The sequence below is a fragment of the Neophocaena asiaeorientalis genome, unplaced genomic scaffold (assembly GCF_003031525.2).
Source record: "Neophocaena asiaeorientalis asiaeorientalis breed wild unplaced genomic scaffold, Neophocaena_asiaeorientalis_V1.1 scaffold59, whole genome shotgun sequence".
Lineage (NCBI taxonomy): Eukaryota > Metazoa > Chordata > Mammalia > Artiodactyla > Phocoenidae > Neophocaena > Neophocaena asiaeorientalis.
In genome coordinates, this window is record NW_020174268.1 from 8,101,221 (window position 1) to 8,121,142 (window position 19,922).

The 19,922-nt window shown below is 40.6% G+C and overlaps 1 protein-coding gene across 1 annotated transcript in view; it reads right to left on the bottom strand.

Moving 5' to 3' along the window:
* The window catches only part of INTS6 (integrator complex subunit 6), a 90,622-nt gene extending 83,151 nt beyond the window's left edge, over positions 1–7,471 (bottom strand). Inside the window, exons 1-2 of the mRNA XM_024755417.1 lie at positions 6,835–7,471; positions 6,328–6,546 (exon numbers count right to left, since the gene is read on the bottom strand). Of these exons, the coding sequence (XP_024611185.1) occupies positions 6,328–6,546; positions 6,835–6,978 (363 nt within the window). The 5' untranslated portion in view covers positions 6,979–7,471. The remainder of the gene's footprint in view (positions 1–6,327; positions 6,547–6,834) is intronic.
* Between the last annotated feature and the right edge of the window lie 12,451 nt (positions 7,472–19,922).

Below are 19,922 nucleotides of genomic sequence, written 5' to 3' on the forward strand. Positions count from 1 at the left end.
ACAAAAAATTGTACAATGTATATGGAAACACAAAAGGCCCAACACTACCAAATGTAAAACAGATAGCTAGTGGGAAGCAGCCGCATAGCACCAGGGAGATGAGCTCAGTGCTATGTGACCACCTAAGAGGGGTGGGATAGGGAGGGTGGGAGGGAGATGCAGGAGGGAGGAGATATGGGGATATATGTATACGTATAGCTGATTCACTTTGTTATAAAGCCGAAACTAACACACCATTGTAAAGCAATTACACTCCAATAAAGATGTAAAAATAAATAAATAAATAATAAATTAAATTAATGCTGACAATAGGAAATAAATCATAGCCATGTTATACTACTTTGAGCTCGGTCAAACCTTCTTATTAAAACATCCCTTGATCTACCTAATAGATGTGCTCCTCAGAAGTTCCTTGCATATTAAACTTGTGTAAATCTCATCTTAAACGCATTAGGGGGAGCTCCCTATTTGAAAGAATCCTAAAACATGTGCTTTTGTTTTCTAAGGGTTCCTTTTCTAACTTGTATTCCTATGAAAGAATGACTTTGACTTATCTGCTAATTGATATTCATCCAGTTTTCATTTAACATTGTTTTTTTTAAAATACCATCCTTGTACTTTATCCCATGCTTATCAACTGCCACTAAGACAACTTTGATCAAGTTATATTTACCTTTCACACTGCTTCCCCAGGAAGCAATATAAAGCCCACCCCTGAGAAAAATATATATATACTTAATATGCTACTAACAGATTTCAAAGCATGTAATAATAATCAGCTTTAAATATCACTAGATTTTTATAACTAATTTCAAATTCAAAGGTGAAAAATAAGAGAAAACCAGAAGTGAATTATCTATGGAGGGGAGAAAAAGTATGCTTTGTGTCTATTGAGCACTTCATAATTTTTAAATTACATTTTAATATACCATCCCATTTCAGACTCTCATCGATTCTCTAAGGGTATTAATGGCTTCATTACTGGCAATTTGGGAAACAAAGAAGCAGAGGCACAGCGCAGTAAAGTGACTGCCCAATGTGTCATAGTAATTCAATGTCAAGGTCAGAATTGGAATGCAATTTTCACATTCCTAGCCATTGCTCTTCTTTTACACAATTAAAGATGGAGATAAAACATTTAAGCAAGTTTGACTATAGAGTCCCCTATCCATCAATAATTACCGAAAATAATTTCAGGAGCCTTAAGTTCAGGCGCTCGCCAAGACCTTTCAAAGGGAAAAGGACAGTCTCTTCAACAAATGGTGTTGGAAATACTGGATGTCCACATGCAAAAGAATGAAGCTTACTTCATTCTACACCATATACCAAAATTAACTCAAAATGGATTAAAGACGTAAATATAAGACATAAAGCTAAAACTCCTGAAAGAAAATATAGGGGGAAAGCATCAATACATAGGATTTGGCAATGATTGCTTGGATATAACACTAAAAGCAAAGGCAGCAAAATAAAAAATAGATATATTGGAATACATCAACAATTTAAACTTCTATACAAAGGACAATCAACAGAGTGAAAAGGCAGACCATGGAATGGGAGAAAAATCTGCAAATTGCACATCTGATAAGGGGTTAATATCCAAAATATTTAAAGAACTCCTACCAACAACGGAAAAAAATAACAAAAAATAAGCAAAGGTCTTGGACGTTTCTCCAAAGCCAGTATACAAAAGTCCACCCAGCATATGAAGAGATGTGCAATATAAATAATAACTAGGTAAATGCAAATAAACCAATGAGATATCACTTCAAATCCATTAGGATGGGTAATATTAGAAAAAGGAAAATAGTGTTATCCAGGATGTGCAGAAATTGAAATTCTTGTGTATTATTGGTGGGAATATAAAATAGTAATATTAGAAAAAGGAAAATAGTGTTATCAAGGATGTGCAGAAATTGAAATTCTTGTGTATTATTGGTGGGAATATAAAATAGTGCAAACTTTATGGAGAACAATATGGCACTTCCTTAAATTTTTTTAAATAGAATTACCATACAATCTAGCAATTCCACTTCAGGGTATATATCCAAAAGAGCTGAAAGCAGGATCTCAGGAGACATTTACCCCATGTTCATAGCAGCATTATTCACAACAGCCAGGAGGTGGAAGCAACCAAAGTGTCCAACAACAGATTAATGGGTAGGCAAAATGTGGTATATGCAAAAAAAATTTTTAAATGTGGTATACATGTACAATGGAATATTATTTTAGCCATAAAAAGAAATGAAATCCCAACACATACTACATGTATGAACCTTGAGGACATTATGCTAAGTAAAATAAGCCAGTCACAAAAAGACAAATACTGTATGATTCCATTTATAGGTGGCATCTCTAGAGTAGTCAAATTCATAGAAACAGAAAGTAGAATGGTGCTGCTCTTTGATTGCCAGGGGCTGGGGTTAGGGGGAAATGAGGAGATATTGTTTTGAAAGGACTTTTAGTTTTGAAAGATGAAAATGTTCTGGAAATTGGTTGCACAATAATGTGAATATACTTAACACTACTGAACTGTACATTTAAAAATGGTTAGGATGGTAAATTTGATGTTATGTGTTTTTTACCACAATTTAAAAATTAGAAAAAAAAGTTCAGAGACTTAAAAAATGTCTCCAGTTCATATTCAGCACAGAATGTTCAAGTATAATAATCTACTTTCCTTTGAAAAGATATCTATAGGTCAATAAATACCAAACTATTGTTTACATATTTCTTGATAGCCTAAAGGAAACCAAAAACCCAAATGGGAATCAAGTTTTCATTACTTCACCTACCAACATTAAAAGAGAAGCCTTTATTATGTACTACCTGAGAACTAAATGGGTACTGCTGCTTTGGTAAAGGGAAAAAAGCCGTATTATTAGAAATCTACCTGAATTATCTGCTAAGTTCACAAATAGCTCTTTATGCTGAAGAATAAAACTGGCTAACATTATTCTCCCTAAGATTCATTCAATTTGATGGTGTCTGAAAGCCACCATTTTTCAATGAGGTAAACACTTGGAATAGAAAACCCTCTAAAAATTAAACACATATTATACTTCCTTTTATGGTATTACTCAAGGACTGTCTTCACCAAAGGCATACAGTAGTAGGTCAGGTACCATTCTAAGTCCTAGAACAACTGCATCAGTACTAGTACATTCAGTAGTAGGAGTGTGGAATCAGTCCAGTGACAAAAATGATGAACTGCAGGCCAGAGTAATATTTAGCAGCTAAACCTAACTGGAACCTAACTTAAAAAAATAATAATAAACAATGTTGAAAACATTGACAGAAAATAGAACTTGGAAAAGTATGAAAAATAAACCGATCTACATAGGAAACTTTAATCAGACCTCTAAAACTTTATACATGTCCAAACTTTAGATAGGCAGGTTCAAATTTTCAGTGGCTCTCAAAAGATCAGCATTATTTGAAACTCTGGTGAATACATGCGGAAAAAAAAATCTATCAAATTTAGCTGCAAGGATAAGCAATTTAGTAAGTTGTTACTATAATTTATAAAGAAAAGATTGACTACATTGTTCCATGATTGTACAAGTATCAGCAAATGGTACTGATTATCCAAATTAAGTATTTATAAGGACTTCTATATGCAAGGAACTTGGTGAGATATCCAAAGTGCTTGAGAAAACATTCACCAAGAATCATTTTTTTCTCAGCTACTTTAACCTTACTGATGCCCTGCAAGTTCTTAGTATCCTAGCGAATATCTCAAAGATGTTTTATTTGTAGGTATGTCAACTAAACTTATGCAATATAGATATAGATATTAAAAATACTCTTGGAATTGATTATGGAAACCACATATGTGCATGTATGTGGGTAATGGGAACACGTGTGGAAATATCTATATAAATATACAGATACATATATATATAAACCCCATTTAAGTGTTTAAGAAAAACTATTCTGAAACATATAAAGGTTTTTAGATGTTCTATAAAATCAATATGCCCTTTCATCTAGCTCACCTTTTCTCATTTCCTTCAACTACTGAGATTATATAAAAGCATTTAGTACTGTGGGCTCTGAAGATCCTAATATAGAGCATGAAACGGGAAGTATTTACAAGAAACACTGAGGTTACAGAATACTGGTACTCCACAAAAAATAGGCAGATAACCTTACGAAGAAAATACATGAACTATATTCAATATTAAATATTTGAGACATCCAAAATTCTTGATAATTTATCCTTTTTTGAATACAAAATGTATATTTAAATCAGCAAGAAAAAAATCTTATGATGAAAAATGTCTTCTGGGAAGATGTTTTCTTCTAATTAATCATGAGAATCACAATCATTAGACTCAATCATTGTCATTTTCATTTGGAAAATTGTGGCTTCCTTAGTTATTTTAATGCTAGTATCATTTTCATGTGCCAATTCAGGATATTACTCCTTGCATCCTTGCTTATTCATCAAAATAACTGAAAGGCATAATCTCTCCCCTCTGTTGAATTAATAAATCTTAACATACAAAAACATCCTATCTCCAGGCTCTTCTCTTGGTCAAAGTGGTAAGAGCACAGCAGGACCACCTTCAACCTCAAACTTTTTGTGAGCTTTATAGACAAGAACTTAAGCATCCTCTGGTGGAAGATGGCAACTGGGAAAAGGAAAAAACGGGTTTAAATTACAAATGTCCTCAGCCTCTCCATGACAATCAGTTTTTTCTAAGGAAACACCTAAGCCATATTTTTAATAGGAGGTAGAAGGTAAACGTGTCTAAATGCCTTTCCCACTTATGAAATGTGATGCAGAAGATCAGGAAATTAGTAGTTCTGCTATACACTGACAACCTGACAACCAAATAATAACAGTTAGTATATCCAATAATAAGGAAATAAGGATAACTGAATAATGGCAAGTTTCATCTGTCTTTGAACTCAAAGTTTAGATCAAAACCTTAAGCAATAAGACTGCACAGTGCTACAGATAACAAAGGAAAATGAAAGGGAAATAAATCCATTATTTTAAAGAAACAAACTGAAAAGTTCATGGCAAATCTGCCCAACTTACTAAAAGCTGAAAAATAAAGCAGCATGAAAGGGGAAACAGAAAAAGATTAATGTGTGAGAAAATACATGAAATGCAATTCCGTAATTCCATAAAGATAGAAACAAAGTGACTCCAAGTTGCAACATATACTTTAAATGCAACAGAACTACATTCAACCATTTTCCAAAGCCAAAGATGTTCAGGCACTGAAAAGTTACCCTTAAAAACTAAAGCATAAACATTTCTAAAACAAGGGAACAATTCTGCTTCTTTCTATATAAAGAAACCAAAAGCTGTAGTTGTGGGAAGAATTTCCCTGAAATTTGTGAAACTCCTGAAAACTGTGGCTCATGGAACTTGGGAACAAGAACAAAATGTGTGCCTAAAAGTATCACTGTGGTAATAGTGCTTTGCACAACATAGGAACTGAACTCCTTGGATTTAATATTCCTTTGTTATGTGTAACATTACACATTCTTCAGTATCTTTTACTTCCCAGGCCAGTTATCTCAAGAAGTGTTATAATGGACCACCTTGCATTATCCCATAGTGAACCATCATGTGATTTAATGGTCTTGTCTCATCTTCAAAGAGATAACAGCAAGTGCAATAGAGGAACTGGGAGAGTTAAGGGAGAAAGGAAGGGTTCTTTCATATTTTTAAACAGCCTCTTTTCCAAGGGTTTGGAGTTTAAAAACAAAACTCTGGACCTGTCATTTAATTCAAGAATGGCTTCAGAATTCTTCCTGCGTAGTGCCTTACTGGACACACCTCAAAAGCTGAGAAATCTTAATGTACTCAGCCAGTTAGTGCACTACAATGAAAACCTTCTTACCTTTCAGAGCTATATAATATGGTTAAATTAAACCCTGATACAACAAATAGAATAATTTCCTCTAACATTTTAAGACCACTAATCAACTAGTGTCTGTCAGTCATTGCAAGAGTTGCACAATTGCCTGTGGACAGACTACCAGAGAAACTGAGTGTGGTGAGGCAGGATGTTTTCCCGTTTATTTCCTGAGTGAACTTTAAGGTTAAAACTAAATTTATGCCAACTTCATAGCAAAGAATTCAGATTCGAATTCTGAACACAAATACATTTTAAGAAAAGAAAAAAAATGAGGGCTATAAAACCATATACAGTGTGGTCATTGTTTCACTTTTGTATTATGTGCATACTGGATTTTAATCTGAAATGTTTTACACTTGTATTTCACGTTATACAGTTTCGGGACTGGACTGTTTTTCCACAAAAAGAAAAATCAACTGTTTTTCCACCTTAATAGTCAACCTACCTGCCCATAGTTGTCTATGCCAGTTACTAATCTATTTAAATTTAATAAATCAAAAGCTGTCCTTAGGGATTGGCCAAGAGTCGTAAGTCCTTCAGCCTGAAGGTTTTTCAGTTCATTCATAAACGTTGCATGGTTTTCTTTCCATCCGGCCTGAAAAGAAAAACGTAAGAATTTTTTTTCATCTTTCAAAGCCATGTGCACACGGACGGCCGTTACAATCTGCCGTTCACCAAGGAGCTGCTTCACTTTGCTGCACGGTTTTGAGTAACGTGTCAATAACGCATCACTGCTGAGGAAACTCTCTTCCAAAGGAGGCCAAGAATAAACCTGCTGGCTCTACAGCTTTCGGCAGCTACCAGCCTTCGTACTTTATAACTTCCCCGGGAAGCGTACTCCCCAGCCTCATACCCAGAATTCGGGGATGCAAAGATACTGGTGGAAAGCAGAAGTGAGCGGGACTTGCGAAGTTCACCTAGCGCGCTGTCCCACCGGCCCAGGCCGCCGGACCGGGGTCGCCGCCCGGGCTCGGTCAGTCGGTACCTTCATGAAGGTCTCTACCGCGCCTTTGGCCGTGTCCAGGTAGGTGGTGCCCAGATGGCTGCGCTGGTTCATAGAGGCAGACGTGTCTATCAGGAACAGTAAGATGGGCATAGTGCTGGCCGGGGACACCGGGGCCCGAGGTGGTGGAGAAAGAGGAGATGGTAGAGGTGGAGGCACAGGTGGCGGCAGCGGCGACCGCCGCTACGCGGGGCGGGGGAGCGCGGCCCCCGGGAGGAAAACACGGTCTGGGTCTTTCCTCCGGCTGCGGGGAGTTTCTCCCCCGATAGTTGAGAGGAAACTCCCCAGACCCAGTCCTCCCAGTCGTACCCCCGCCTCCGCCTCCTCCTGCCTGCCTGCCCGCTGGGGCGGGCGCCCGGCCGTCTGTCTGTCGGTCCGTCCCCCCCGCCTCGGGGGTCCCGTCCCCGCTCCCGGCCCCTGTGTGTGTCCCAGCGGGAGACGGGCCTGGCTCCCAACCCCACCCCCGGTGCAGGGAGTGGGGACCTGGGAGCTGGCGAAGAGGGGAGTGGGCTGAGGGGAGATTGGCCCTGGGGCTGTTGGGAGAAGTTTCAGGGACTCCCTCCGCACCCCGGCGGTGTCACCACTTTCTCAGCCCCTCTCGCTACTGAAGCGCTTTTCTCTCTCACACTCCGGTTTTAACTCGGGCAGGGGCTGCAGAGGCTCCGCCCCCTGACACGTCCTCTAGCCACGTGATGCACCGCCCCGCTAATGTATTGGCTGATCCCTGGCCTCTTATTAGCATATTCAAACAGCTCAGGGGCGGGGGAAGCTTGGAGGCTGGCTCCGGGAACAGTTTTGGAGCACGCGCGGAGGCGGAGCGTCGGGTGCGCGCGAGAGCGAGCGCGAGGGGCGAGCAGGCGGGCCGGCAGACGCGGAGGCGGGCTCCGGGAAGGGGCGGGGACAGCCCGCGGAAGGACGGCGGTATGGGGGCGGGGGCCGCGGCCGTGAGTCTGCGCGTGAGGCCCCTCGGCCTCTCCTTGGCTGTTGGAGGTGATAGGGGTCGGAGGATGGGAAATGGAGGCTGGCCTCAGCTCCTGTTTCGAGGTCGCTGTAGCGAACCCCTTCCCCAATGGGCGAGTGACGAGGGGATGAGTAGAGTGATCCAACGCCCGGTTAGGAGTCGGGGCAGGCCGGCGGTCATCCTCCGGATGAGGGCTCGGGGCCCGCGGTCGTCGGAGGAGGTTCCTTGGGCCTCGGAGGGCCGGCCCCAGCGCGGGCGGGCCCGGGGCGGGGGAAGGGAAGTGAGAGGTTGTTTATGACCAGGGACTAATCGTCTCCGCGAGTCACTCCACTCCCGTAGGGGAGTGGGGACGAGGGGCGATCCTCGTCCGCAGCCTCGCTCGGCCTTGGGCAGCGACCGAGGGTGAGGGCTGGACCTAGCCAGGAGCCCTCTCGTTGGAGGACCCACCAGAAAGGGAACAAACCCTTTTTTTCCGAACTCAGCCCTAAAAGGGCAGCGGGGGAAGACTCAAATATCGATAAACAGTTTATTGCCCCTTTTATACTCGGGGAAAAATAACCCGTCCTACCCAAAGAAATAACCTCTCACAAGCCATGTTTACTTAGGGCCACAGAATATCAATCTCAGAGCTAAAAGGGGCCTTAGAAAAGCAGCGTCCATTACTCTTGTTTTTAGATGAACAGACTGACTTGGCTTGCCCAGGTGACACATAGCATGGGTTCTCCATAGCCCTGCCAGTGCTCTTTCCTTGCACTCTATGCTGTCTCAGATTCGATCCAAATACTGCCTGAAGGCAGACGTTCTCGGATAAAACCAGCCCCTGTCATCAGGCTTGATGGCATAATGATTCCTCTCCTAAGTTATGTCGGAGGAAAAGTTGCCTCAAATATACTAGTTGAAAACTTAAAGACATTGCCTAAAATACAAGTTGAATTAGGGACATACGACCTGTATAAGACTGTGTAGAGATTTAGAGGGCCTCTCCTATTAGCCTAGCATTTCGATTGTTTATCCTGAAATTCTTAATTATTTCCCTACTGGTCACTCAAAGAAGTTGTTCCTATTACCATTAACACAGAACAGACATGTTTTGTGGCACTTTTTTTAAATTTTGAATTTTATAACTCGGACTTTTCCTAATTAAGACAACCTCTGAATTTTTGTTAATTTATAGTAGGGCTATTCAGTAATATGGCGTTCTGTATGTGCCATAGAAGAGTAAAATACTTTTAAGAGATTTGGACTTCTAAAAGTGGAGTAGCGAGCTTACATCCAATACTTGCTTAGGACCAGTGGAGTTAAAAAATGGTTAAAATATTGTCCCTGCCTTCAAAGAGTTTGTGGTTTTGCTAGAAGAATATTGCCTACATATTATTAGCTACTACAGAGTAGAAAATGATTAGATACTAAATAATTCAGAAAAGAGAAAAATTTATTTCCCTAGGGTAATGAAAGAACAAATTTTCCAGGGTCAGTAGGTTTAAGTGGTGCCTTAAAGCAATGTTTCTCAAACTGGGATCCTAGACCCTGGAGATAAGAATTAGAGTTCTTTGATACTGTTTTTTGTTTTCATTTTAATGACAATATACAAATTGTTTTATTAGTTATAAAGACAAATTTTTTCTTTCAAAGTGATAATTTGCAACTGAAAGATTTTCATAGAGTTGGTCCTCAGATTTCTCTATCAGCGCTTTTTCAAACTGTTCTGTGGACTCCTGCCTTTCAGAAAATGTATTTTCTAGGATCATAATTTCCTCTACGTTTCTCAGGTTTGAGAAACACTGCTTTAAAAGATCGGTAGGATTTGGGTATGTGGGTAAAGGAAAAGAAGCTGCTGGTGAAAACTCCTTCTAGACGTTGAAGATGTCGTAAAGAAAGGAAGTTAGCACAGCATTGCCAATGGCTTCCTGGGGAACAATCAAGTTCAGCTAGGCTGGAGCACCAGGTACATGAAGAACAGTATAAGATTCAGAAAGGTAGGTCAGGTCTGGATGGTAGAGGGCCTTTATTCCAGGCTAAGAATTTTTTTTCATATAAATTGGAGTTTTTAATTAGGGTGCTGAGTACAAAGCAGTGTTTGAAGGGAATCGAACTAGACAAGTAAGGTAGATGAACATGCATTAATAATGACCTTACCTATTGCCGTTACTTGAAATCATTTCCAGCGGAGCCACCATGGTCTTTCTTCCCTGACTCCATGGAGTTGGCAGATCGTTGCACTAGGGTCGTAAGTGGAGGTGTATGGTAGAGCCAGGATTAGATGCAAAGATCAGGAGAGCCAAGTCCAAGAAGCCAACCTGGAGCATATAACCAGAACCTATGCTTGTGGTGGCACCTGAGATCAAAGGCCAGGTTTCCAGTTCAGAGGCCCAGAAGTGCTGGAAGGCAAGGCCCCAAGGCAGAACAGGAAAAAAATCAGGACATACATAGGCAGCAAATCAAGAGGCAGTCCAAAACCAGGAAGCATTGACGAGTGGTCCCTAGACAAAATTGTGAAATAGGCCAGGTTTATTCTTAGTGACTCTGGTTGGCAATTAAGCTATTAGTTGGTGATGGCTTAAATTAGTGGTTCTGGGCCAGGAGATGTACATCAGCATTATCAATAGAGCTTAAAAATAATAATGAATGTACCAGATCCCCAAACCCAGAGGAAAGTGATACAGTAGAATTGGGGTGGGCCCTCCACCTCTCATTTTTTAAAAAGCTATTCAGGTGAATCTTAAATAATGCTGATTAAGAGCTATATGCTTAAAGTATAAGAATATGTGTCTAGCATCTAGTAGTACTCAGTAAATAACTTTAAAAATTCACATACCCTTAGAGTGAATTACATTTCTTAAAACTCCTAAAATAAATCTGCAAACTAAAAGGGAAAAAAACTATAAATGTGACACCAATATAGATAACAGTGGAGTTCCATCACATGCATATTTAAATTGCTTGAATTCAACTATATTTGACAAAAAGGAAAAAGAGAAAACAAAATAATGCCAGAGACTCCCACTGTTCCCCTCAGTGAGCTTTGGCCTTGCAGGAAGCACAAGATGGGAAACATGAATCTCTTCTTCACTCAATCTCTGTGATTCTAGAATGTGATTCCAGAAAGATCCTGGTTATATGCAGGCTTATTTTTCTAAAACATGGCCCCCAAATGCAAGCCAACTATTTCATCAGACTCAACTGAAGAAACTGAACTCTTGCAATGTTAGAGGGAAAACTAGTTGGAGTAGGGTGTGCTAAGCCCTGTGCTGTTGCAGTCTAAGGGATTAGAGAAGACTTTTCTGGGAGGACATTGGTGGGAAGAAGTATGTGGGAGAAAACATGCTCTTTGCTGCTGTTTTTAAAGGAATGCTGCCCAAATGCTATGGCTCCGATTTAAAAGGGAATGAATTAATTATACAAAACCCTCTGAAAGAATGGTGACTCTGGCTTAAACAATAGCCTAAATTGTTGAAATGGAGCTATTCTAACAATTAAGAACTGATGAATTATATTCATTTGTAGGAGCCAACCAGAGCCCTTTTAAATTATTTTAAACTAAGCAGGGTAACACGGTTTAAAAATAAGTACGTGCCAATGACTTGGCTTATGGTATCTGGTTGTACCATCTGAAAAGAATAATCAGATGAACTTAATGTTCCTCACATGTAACCTAACAAAGTTTCTTTTGGCTGTCTTACCATTCATTTCCTCAGCTCTCTGTTTTACTCTTTGAAATCACAATAGTGATGTTGAGAGGTCGAGAACATCAAAAAAAAATGAAGTAATACGCATAAAAAATTAGATGTGAAATTATGCAGCAGAAAATATTCAAATAATATATATGGAAATTTAATTTTGGTCCTCCTAATTTATTATATAATACCAATTATATAATGTCAATCCTCAGAAAAAAATACTACTAGGGACTACTATTAACAAGAAATTAGACCTTTCCAACGAGCAGCATTTCACAGTAATAGTTGAAGTCTTAGGCGATTCAAGATGAGTACTGAACATGAACATATCCAAATTGAGAATTAGAACCAAAGTGGAACAGTTTCTCTATCAAAGGAGCATGAACATAGCAGTAATTATTTAAACAACTATTAATAGCCCACCTACTATGTGACAGGCACTATTGAAACCCTATCACTATGGTAAGCCATAGAGAGTTTATAGTTTAATGGAAAGAAGACAGAAAAATAGTGAGAATACACTCTTATGATGTCAGCAGACCCCAGGCATGATACAACCAGACCTGTCTTAGAAGATTGTTTTGAAAATGCAAGATAAGATACCATATTTTATCAATTCTGAGACACCACGGGTTCTAAGAAATGCCATTACTTTGGGGCACTGAAAGAAAAAAAAATGCTGCTAATTAAACTACAACATGGGAATTCCCTGGCGGTCCAGTGGTTAGGACTGGGCGCTTTCACTTCAGGGCCCCAGGTTCGATCCCTTGTTGGGGAACTAAGATCCCACAAGCCGAACGGTACAACAAGAAAATTAAAAGTAAATAAACTAAGACATATTGCTTTCTTATCAATTAGAATTTTTCCATACTGTACTGAATTCTACCAACCAGGAGCATTAGTGATACAACATGTTTTAAAAGAATACTCCACTATTGTCCTCAGTATTTTCTTCTAAACCATTGGCTTCCATTCCACAAGTTTTGATTCTGGTGCTTTCTTGATCCAACTAGAAGGTGTCAGTGAAAGGTTTTCAGGCCACAAATAGGATTTATGTCCTCTCTTTAAACGTTTAGTTGACTAAAATGTGTAAGGTTTGCAATTGCCTCATTGTGCCACCAAGAATAATCATGAAGTTTGTGCATGTACAGGCTATGACAGCTACATCACAACTGCCTTCTGGTGACAGCATTATAAGATGCAACTATTGAAGGTTGAATTCCAGTTTTCAAGATGTTAAAAGAGAAAGCAATGTACATTTTAAAATCAGTGAAATGCTGGGACTTCTCTGGTGGTCCAGTGGTTAAGACTCCACACTTCCAGTGCAGGGGGTCTGGGTTCGATCCCTGATCAAGGAACTAGATCTCTCATGCCCCAGCTAAGACCGGTGCGGCCAAATAAACATTAAAAAAAAAAAAAAGTCGGTGAAATATTATTTAGTGTTTGTAGCTTTTAAGATAAGCATCACTGGGGTTTCCCTGGTGGCGCAGTGGTTGAGAATCTGCCTGCCAATGCAGGGGACACGGGTTCGAGCCCTGGTCTGGGAAGATCCCACATGCCGCGGAGCAACTAGGCCTGTGAGCCACAATTACTGAGCCTGCGCCTCTGGAGCCTGTGCTCCGCAACAAGAGAGGCCGCAATAGTGAGAGGCCCGCGCACCGCGATGAAGAGTAGCCTCCACTTGCCACAACTAGAGAAAGCCCTCACACAGAAACGAAGACCCAACACAGCCATAAATAAATAAATAAAAATTAAAAAAAAAAAAAAAGATAAGCATCACTAGAATATACAAAGAGCTCTGTGAGTACTGAAGCTAGAGCAGCTAATCTCACAAAGTGACATTTGAGCAGACAGAAATCCATGGGGCTGGAACATGTGTGTGGAAGAGTGGCAGGAGTTGAGGCCGGACCACATCAAGGGTTTCATGTGTCCAAGCAAGAAATTTTGAATTTTATCTTCGGGTGATAGGAAGACAGAGTTTTGTGGTAAGGGAGTAATATGATCAAAACCTCATTTTAGAAAGATAACTTCAGGAACAATTGGGAAGATGGATTAGAATGGGAATACAGTAAGCAAAGAGACCAATTAGGCAATTTCTGCCTTAACTCGGAACAAATAGGAATCACTGTGGATGTGACAACAGGGACAGTAAGGTAAGGCAGGTGTTATAAAAGACATGGGGACATCCCCGGTGGCACAGTGGTTAAGAATCCACCTGCCAATGCAGGGGACACAGGTTCAAGCCCTGTTCTGGGAAGATCCCACATGCCCAGAGCAACTAAGCCCATGCACCACAACTACTGAGCCCACGTGCCACAACTACTGAAGCCCACTTGCCTAGAGCCTGTAGTTCGCAACAAGAGAAGCCACTGCAATGAGAAGCCCGCGCACCGCAACAAAGAGCAGCCCCCACTAGCCGCAACTAGAGAAAGCCCACGCACAGCAACGAAGACCCAACACAGCCAAAAATAAATAAATTTTTAAAAATAAAATTTTAAAATAATCTATAGAAAAATAAATAAATGAAAGGCGTGGAGGTGATATATTATTTATAGAAAAATAAATAAATAAAAGACATGGAGGTGATAGACTCCATGAATTGATAGGACTTGGTGAACTGAGTAGATGCAGGCAGAATCATGATATTGTGAGATTAAATCCATCTTGCGTCATGTGAAGTGAGTATCAAACTACTGGTAACTATAAATTCTAATAAGAACCAATGGTGTTTATTCAGTCATTGGTTCAACAAATATTTATTGAATCTCTAGTATGTGCAGCAGCTAGAAATTTAGCAGTGAATAAAACAGGTTGGAAAATGCCTGTCCTTATGAAGTTTACATTCTAGTTGGGGAGGGAGGCAGTAAAGAAGATAAGTATATGATATGTTCACTCTAAGTGTGAAGGAGGAAAACTAAAGCAGGAAAGGTAACAGTGTTACAGAGGGGGAAGGGCTGCCGCTTTAGATATAGAGAACAGGGAAGACATCATTGAGAAAATGACATTTGAGTAGAGACCTGAAAGTGAGAGGCAGAGCTGTGCAGATATCTAGGGGAAGACAGGTTTTATCCATTTACTGAAAACATTTGTAGTTTGAAATGCTGATACATTTTAAAGTCTTATCTGTTGGTAAGTATTCTTTGCTGATATTTAAGTATTTTTATAACAAGTAGTATTAATAACTATTTTTGGCTGATAATACATGTTCTTACTAATACCAGTATTGTTCTAATTAATAATAATAAGTATTCTTTGCTAATATATGTTCTCCCTGACAGGCAGAATACCAATTACTCATTAAATATTATTGAGAGGGCTTCCCTGGTAGCGCAGTGGTTGCGAGTCCGCCTGCCGATGCAGGGGACACGGGTTCGTGCCCCGGTCCGGGAGGATCCCACATGCTGTGGAGCGGCTGGGCCCGTGAGCCATGGCCGCTGAACCTGCGCGATCGGAGCCTGTGCTCCGCAACAGGAGAGGCCACAGCAGTGAGAGGCCCGCGTACAGGAAAAAAAAAAAAAAAAAAAAAAAAAATTGAGAGATTTATTTATCTTAAAGTCAACAGGTACAGTTTTAGATTCTGGGGATTCAATGGGGAGGGATAAATTAGGAGACTGGGATTGACAAATACACACTACTATATAAAATAGATAACTAATAAGGACCTACTGTATAGCACAGGTAACTCTTCTCAGTACTCTGTAATGGCCTATATGGGAAAAGAATCTACAAAAGAGTGGATAGGGCTTCCCTGGTGGCGCAGTGCTTAAGAATCTGCCTGCCAATGCAGGGGACACAAGTTCAAGCCCTGGTCCGGGAAGATCCCACATGCCGTGGAACAGCTGAGCCCGTGCCCCACAGCTACTGAGCCTATGCTCTGGAGCCTGCGAGCCACAACTACTGAGCCTGCCTGCCACAACTACTGAAGCCCACGCGCCTAGAGTCCGTGCTCCACAACAAAAGAAGCCACCGCAATGAGAAGCCCCCACTCGCCGCAACTAGAGAAAGCCCACGCACAACAACAAAGACCCAATGCAGCCAAAAAAAAAAACCAAAACAGAGTGGATATATGTATATGCATAACTGATTCACTTTCTGTACAGCAGAAACTAACGCAACATTGTAAATCAACTGTAATAAAAAAATTTTTTTTAAAGATTCTGGGGATTCAGTGTTAAATGAGATAGACCTACTCGCTACCCTCAGAGAGTTGCCAGATAAAATACAGGATCCACAATTAAATTGGAATTTCAGATAATACATATTTTTTAGTATAATTATGTACCTAATATTATGTGAAACATACTTATATTAAAAAAATTATGTGTGGGCTTCCCTGGTGGAGCAGTGGTTAAGAATCCGCCTGCCAATGCAGGGGACATGGGTTCAAGCCCTGGTCTAGGAAGATCCCACATGCCACGGAGCAACTAAGCCCGTGCGCCACAACTACTGAAGCACACACGCCTAGAGCCCATGCTCCTCTACAAGAGAAGCCACCGCAACGAACAGCAGCCACTGCTTGCTGCAACTAGAGAAAGCCCACACGCAGCAATGAGGAGCCAAAATTAAATAAATTCATAAGAAAAAAAATTATGTGTTGTTCATCTGAAATTCAAGTTTAACTGGGCATCCTGTATTTTTATTTGCTGAATCCGGCAATTCTATGCCCTCACTGAACCTACAACCTAACCTACAGGTGGCAGAGATTAGTAAATACAATTAGCACACAGTGCACATGCTGTATAACCTGGGAAGCCATAAAATGGAAGACACGGGGACCCTAAATGGGTGGAAGAAACCTGCCTGCCAACCAAGAACATCCATCCTTAAGAGCAAGAAACAAACTTGTCGTATTTGCGCCATGTGTTTTGGATCCATTTGTCCCATGGTCTCTTTGTAACACCAGCCTAGCCTAACTACCTTAATGTGTCAGTCCTGAAATCTACTATCATGCCCAGGTTTACTCCAGAATCAGAAGTTTTCAAGTAATGTACCAGCAACTAGAAAAATACGTAAATAATTTTTACCAACAGAGAGGTTAAAATACTTGTACTGTAGTCATCATTCTCTCAGGTGCTGATTTTAAAAACTGGGGTGCCCAATGTTGGGTATGAACCCTTCACTCCTCAGGAAGAAGCTCTGGGTTTTGGGTTGCCTCCTGATTATAGGTCGCCATGCCAGGGGTGGGAATTACAGTGAGATTGTGTCTCAGCCTTTCTACCTGCTTCAATGTGGTTTCCCTCTGGTTTCCCTCACGTGAAGGGGTTGCTCCGCCAGTTTTTAGGTTTTTGTTCAGAGGAAATTGTTCTATATACAGCTGTAGATACATTGTGTCCATGGCAGGACGTGAGTTCAAGGTCTTCCTAGGTAGCTGTCTTGAGCCAGAACTATAGTCATCATTCCGACATGGCTTTAAACCTGAGTATTTTCAAGGCAGTCATGAGGGACATCAGATCAATAAAAGAAATTTACATGATTTGATGGTTTCCCTAAGCAACTAACACTATACATTATTTCTGGCTATTAAAACATTTTAAAATATTTTTTCTTTCAAACAGTTATTGAATGTAGAGACAGGTATTGTAGGCTCTGAAAATTATAAATAAGACATGATTTCTGATTTCAGAAAGCGTAGGGCCTAGCAGAGCAAATAAAGATACATAATACTAAGCACAGTCTAATCAGTGCCAAAAGATAAGTGCAAATAATATCCCTAATTGAAGTGAGAAATTCATTCAGACTAAAGAATAGAATAAAGCACCTGAATAAGGAAGTATTTTTCTTCAAAGCTTTACAATTTTCTAACTTTAAATTTTGTTTAAAAGAATTTGTCAAAAATTTACAAAACGCAAAAATAACAGAGAAAACAAAATTCACTTTTTTTTTTTAAACCCAAGCAAAGGATCTTTTTTTTTTTAATTTATTTATTTAGTTTTGGCTGTGTTGGGTCTTCGTTTCTGTGCGAGGGCTTTCTCTAGTTGTGGCAAGTGGGGGCCACTCTTCATCACGGTGTGCGGGCCTCTCACTATTGCGGCCTCTCTTGTTGCGGAGCACAGGCTCCAGACGTGCAGGCTCAGTAGCTGTGGCTCACGGGCCTAGTTGCTCCACGGCATGTGGGATCTTCCCAGACCAGGACTCGAACCCGTGTCCCCTGCATTAGCAGGCAGATTCTCAACCACTGCGCCACCAGTGAAGCCCCAAAATTCACTTTTAATCTCACTACACAGATATAGCCACTGAGAACATTTTAGTATATATTCCCTCCTTTACATTTTAAATAGAATTAGGGTATTTTATATCTATTTTTTCTATCCTGCTTTTTTCCCACCTAATATAATGTAAGCATTTTTCATTAAATAATGTTTTCAATAGGACTTTTAATAAGTGCATAACATTCCATCCCATGGGTGTATCATGATTTATTTTCTTATTACTAGATATTTTATTTCTAGATGTTTTACTTTTATAAATAAGGATGCACTGAACAGCCCTATACATTAATCTTTGTAATAATTCAACAATTATTATTTGAACACTAGTTACTGCTCTGGATGTTGGGGATACATTAGTGAAAAAAACAATCCCAAATCCCTGCCCACATGGGGAAGAGGAGGAGAAAGACAAAAAATATGTAAACTCTATATTTGTAAGACAGCGATAAGTGCTTTAGAAAAAAATAAAGCAGGGAAAAGGAATAAGTGGTGGAGCTAGGTGCTTCCCTTTTAAACCTGTGTGATAGAAATAACTAAAACATGGAGTGGAATTTGGTAAATGCCAAAAAGAAGTTCAAAATGCAATGAGGGACATTACCTAATTGGACAGGACAAGAAAGAGAAACCCACCAAATTAGCAGAGAACAGGTGGACAACCAAAGCCAAAGCAAAGAGAAAAGAGAATTTCCAAAAGGAAAATACATTTTTTCAAAAGTTAATGACATAGGACTTCCCTGGTAGTGCAGTGGTTAAGAATCCGCCTGCCAATGCAGGGGACACGGGTTTGAGCCCTGGTCCGGGAAGATCCCACATGCCGCGGAGCAACTAAGTCCGTGAGCCACAACTACAGAGCCTGCTCTCTAGAGCCTGTGAGCCACAACTACTGAAGCCTGCGCGCCTAGAGCCCTGCGAGCCACAACTACTGAAGCCCGCGCGCCTAGAGCCTGTGCTCCGCAACAAGAGAAGCCACCGCAATGAGAAGCCCGCGACCTCAACGAAGAGTAGTCCCCGCTCACCGCAACTAGAGAAAGCCCGTGTGCAGCAAAGAAGACCCAACGCAGCCAAAAATAAATAAATAAATTTATTTTAAAAAAGTTAATGACATAACAAAGTGAAGGCTGAACAAAAGCTATTAGATTTGAGAAAGCCATTGTTGACTTTTATAAGGAATATAAAGACAGAAGAAATAAGGTGAATTAGATCACCAGGGATTTTTCTTTTTTTTACTTTTCTTTTTTTGGCTCTGCCACACAGCTTGTGGGATCTTAGTTCCCTGACCAGGGATGGAACCCAAGCCCCCTTTAGTGAAAGTGTGGAGTCCTAACCACTGGACTGCCAGGGAATTCCCACCAGGGATTTTAGTGAATGACTGAAGGCAGAGAATATAAACTTCTCTTTTTGAACTAAAAATAAGATGGGATGGTAGCTCAAAGGACCAAAGAGAACCTTTATTTTAAAGTGAAGGAAAAACCTGAACGTTTTTAGGTAGAGAAAAAATGGGGGGAAACTGAAGATGTGAGAGAGGTATGGGGGGGCAGTCTCGGGAGAGGAAACGACAGGGTCAAGAGCACAGGTGGGAACATAAGGATGTGAAAGAAGGGGGACTGACTTCTCTGAGACCAGAAATAATGACAGTAATGTGAACAATGCCCAGCACCGTGCCCAGTGTGATGTTAATTGACCACAAGGCTGCCCAGAATTTGGTCAAACATTATTCTGTGTGTGTGTGAGGGTGTTTTTGGATGAGATTAATATTTGAATGGGTAGACTGAGTTAAGCAGATTGCCCTCCCCCAAGTGAGTGGGCCTCATCCAATCAAAGACCTGAATGGAACAAAGAGACACCCTCCCTTGAGTAAGAGGGACGTCTCTCCTTACCACCTTGAGCAGGGACTTCAGTCTATTCCTGCCTTCAGACTCAAAACTGTAACACTGGCTCTTCTTGGGTCTCAAGCCTGCCAGCTTTTGGACTGGGACTACAGTATTGGCTCTCCTAGGTCGTCTCCACTTTGCCAAATGCAGATGTTGGGACTTCTCAGGCTCCATGCTCGTGTGAGCCAATTCTTTTTTTATTATTATTATTATTTATTTATTTTTGCGGTATGCTGGCCTCTCACTGTTGTGGCCTCTAGCGTTGCGGAGTACAGGCTCCGGACGCACAGGCTCAGCGGCCATGACTCACGGGCCTAGC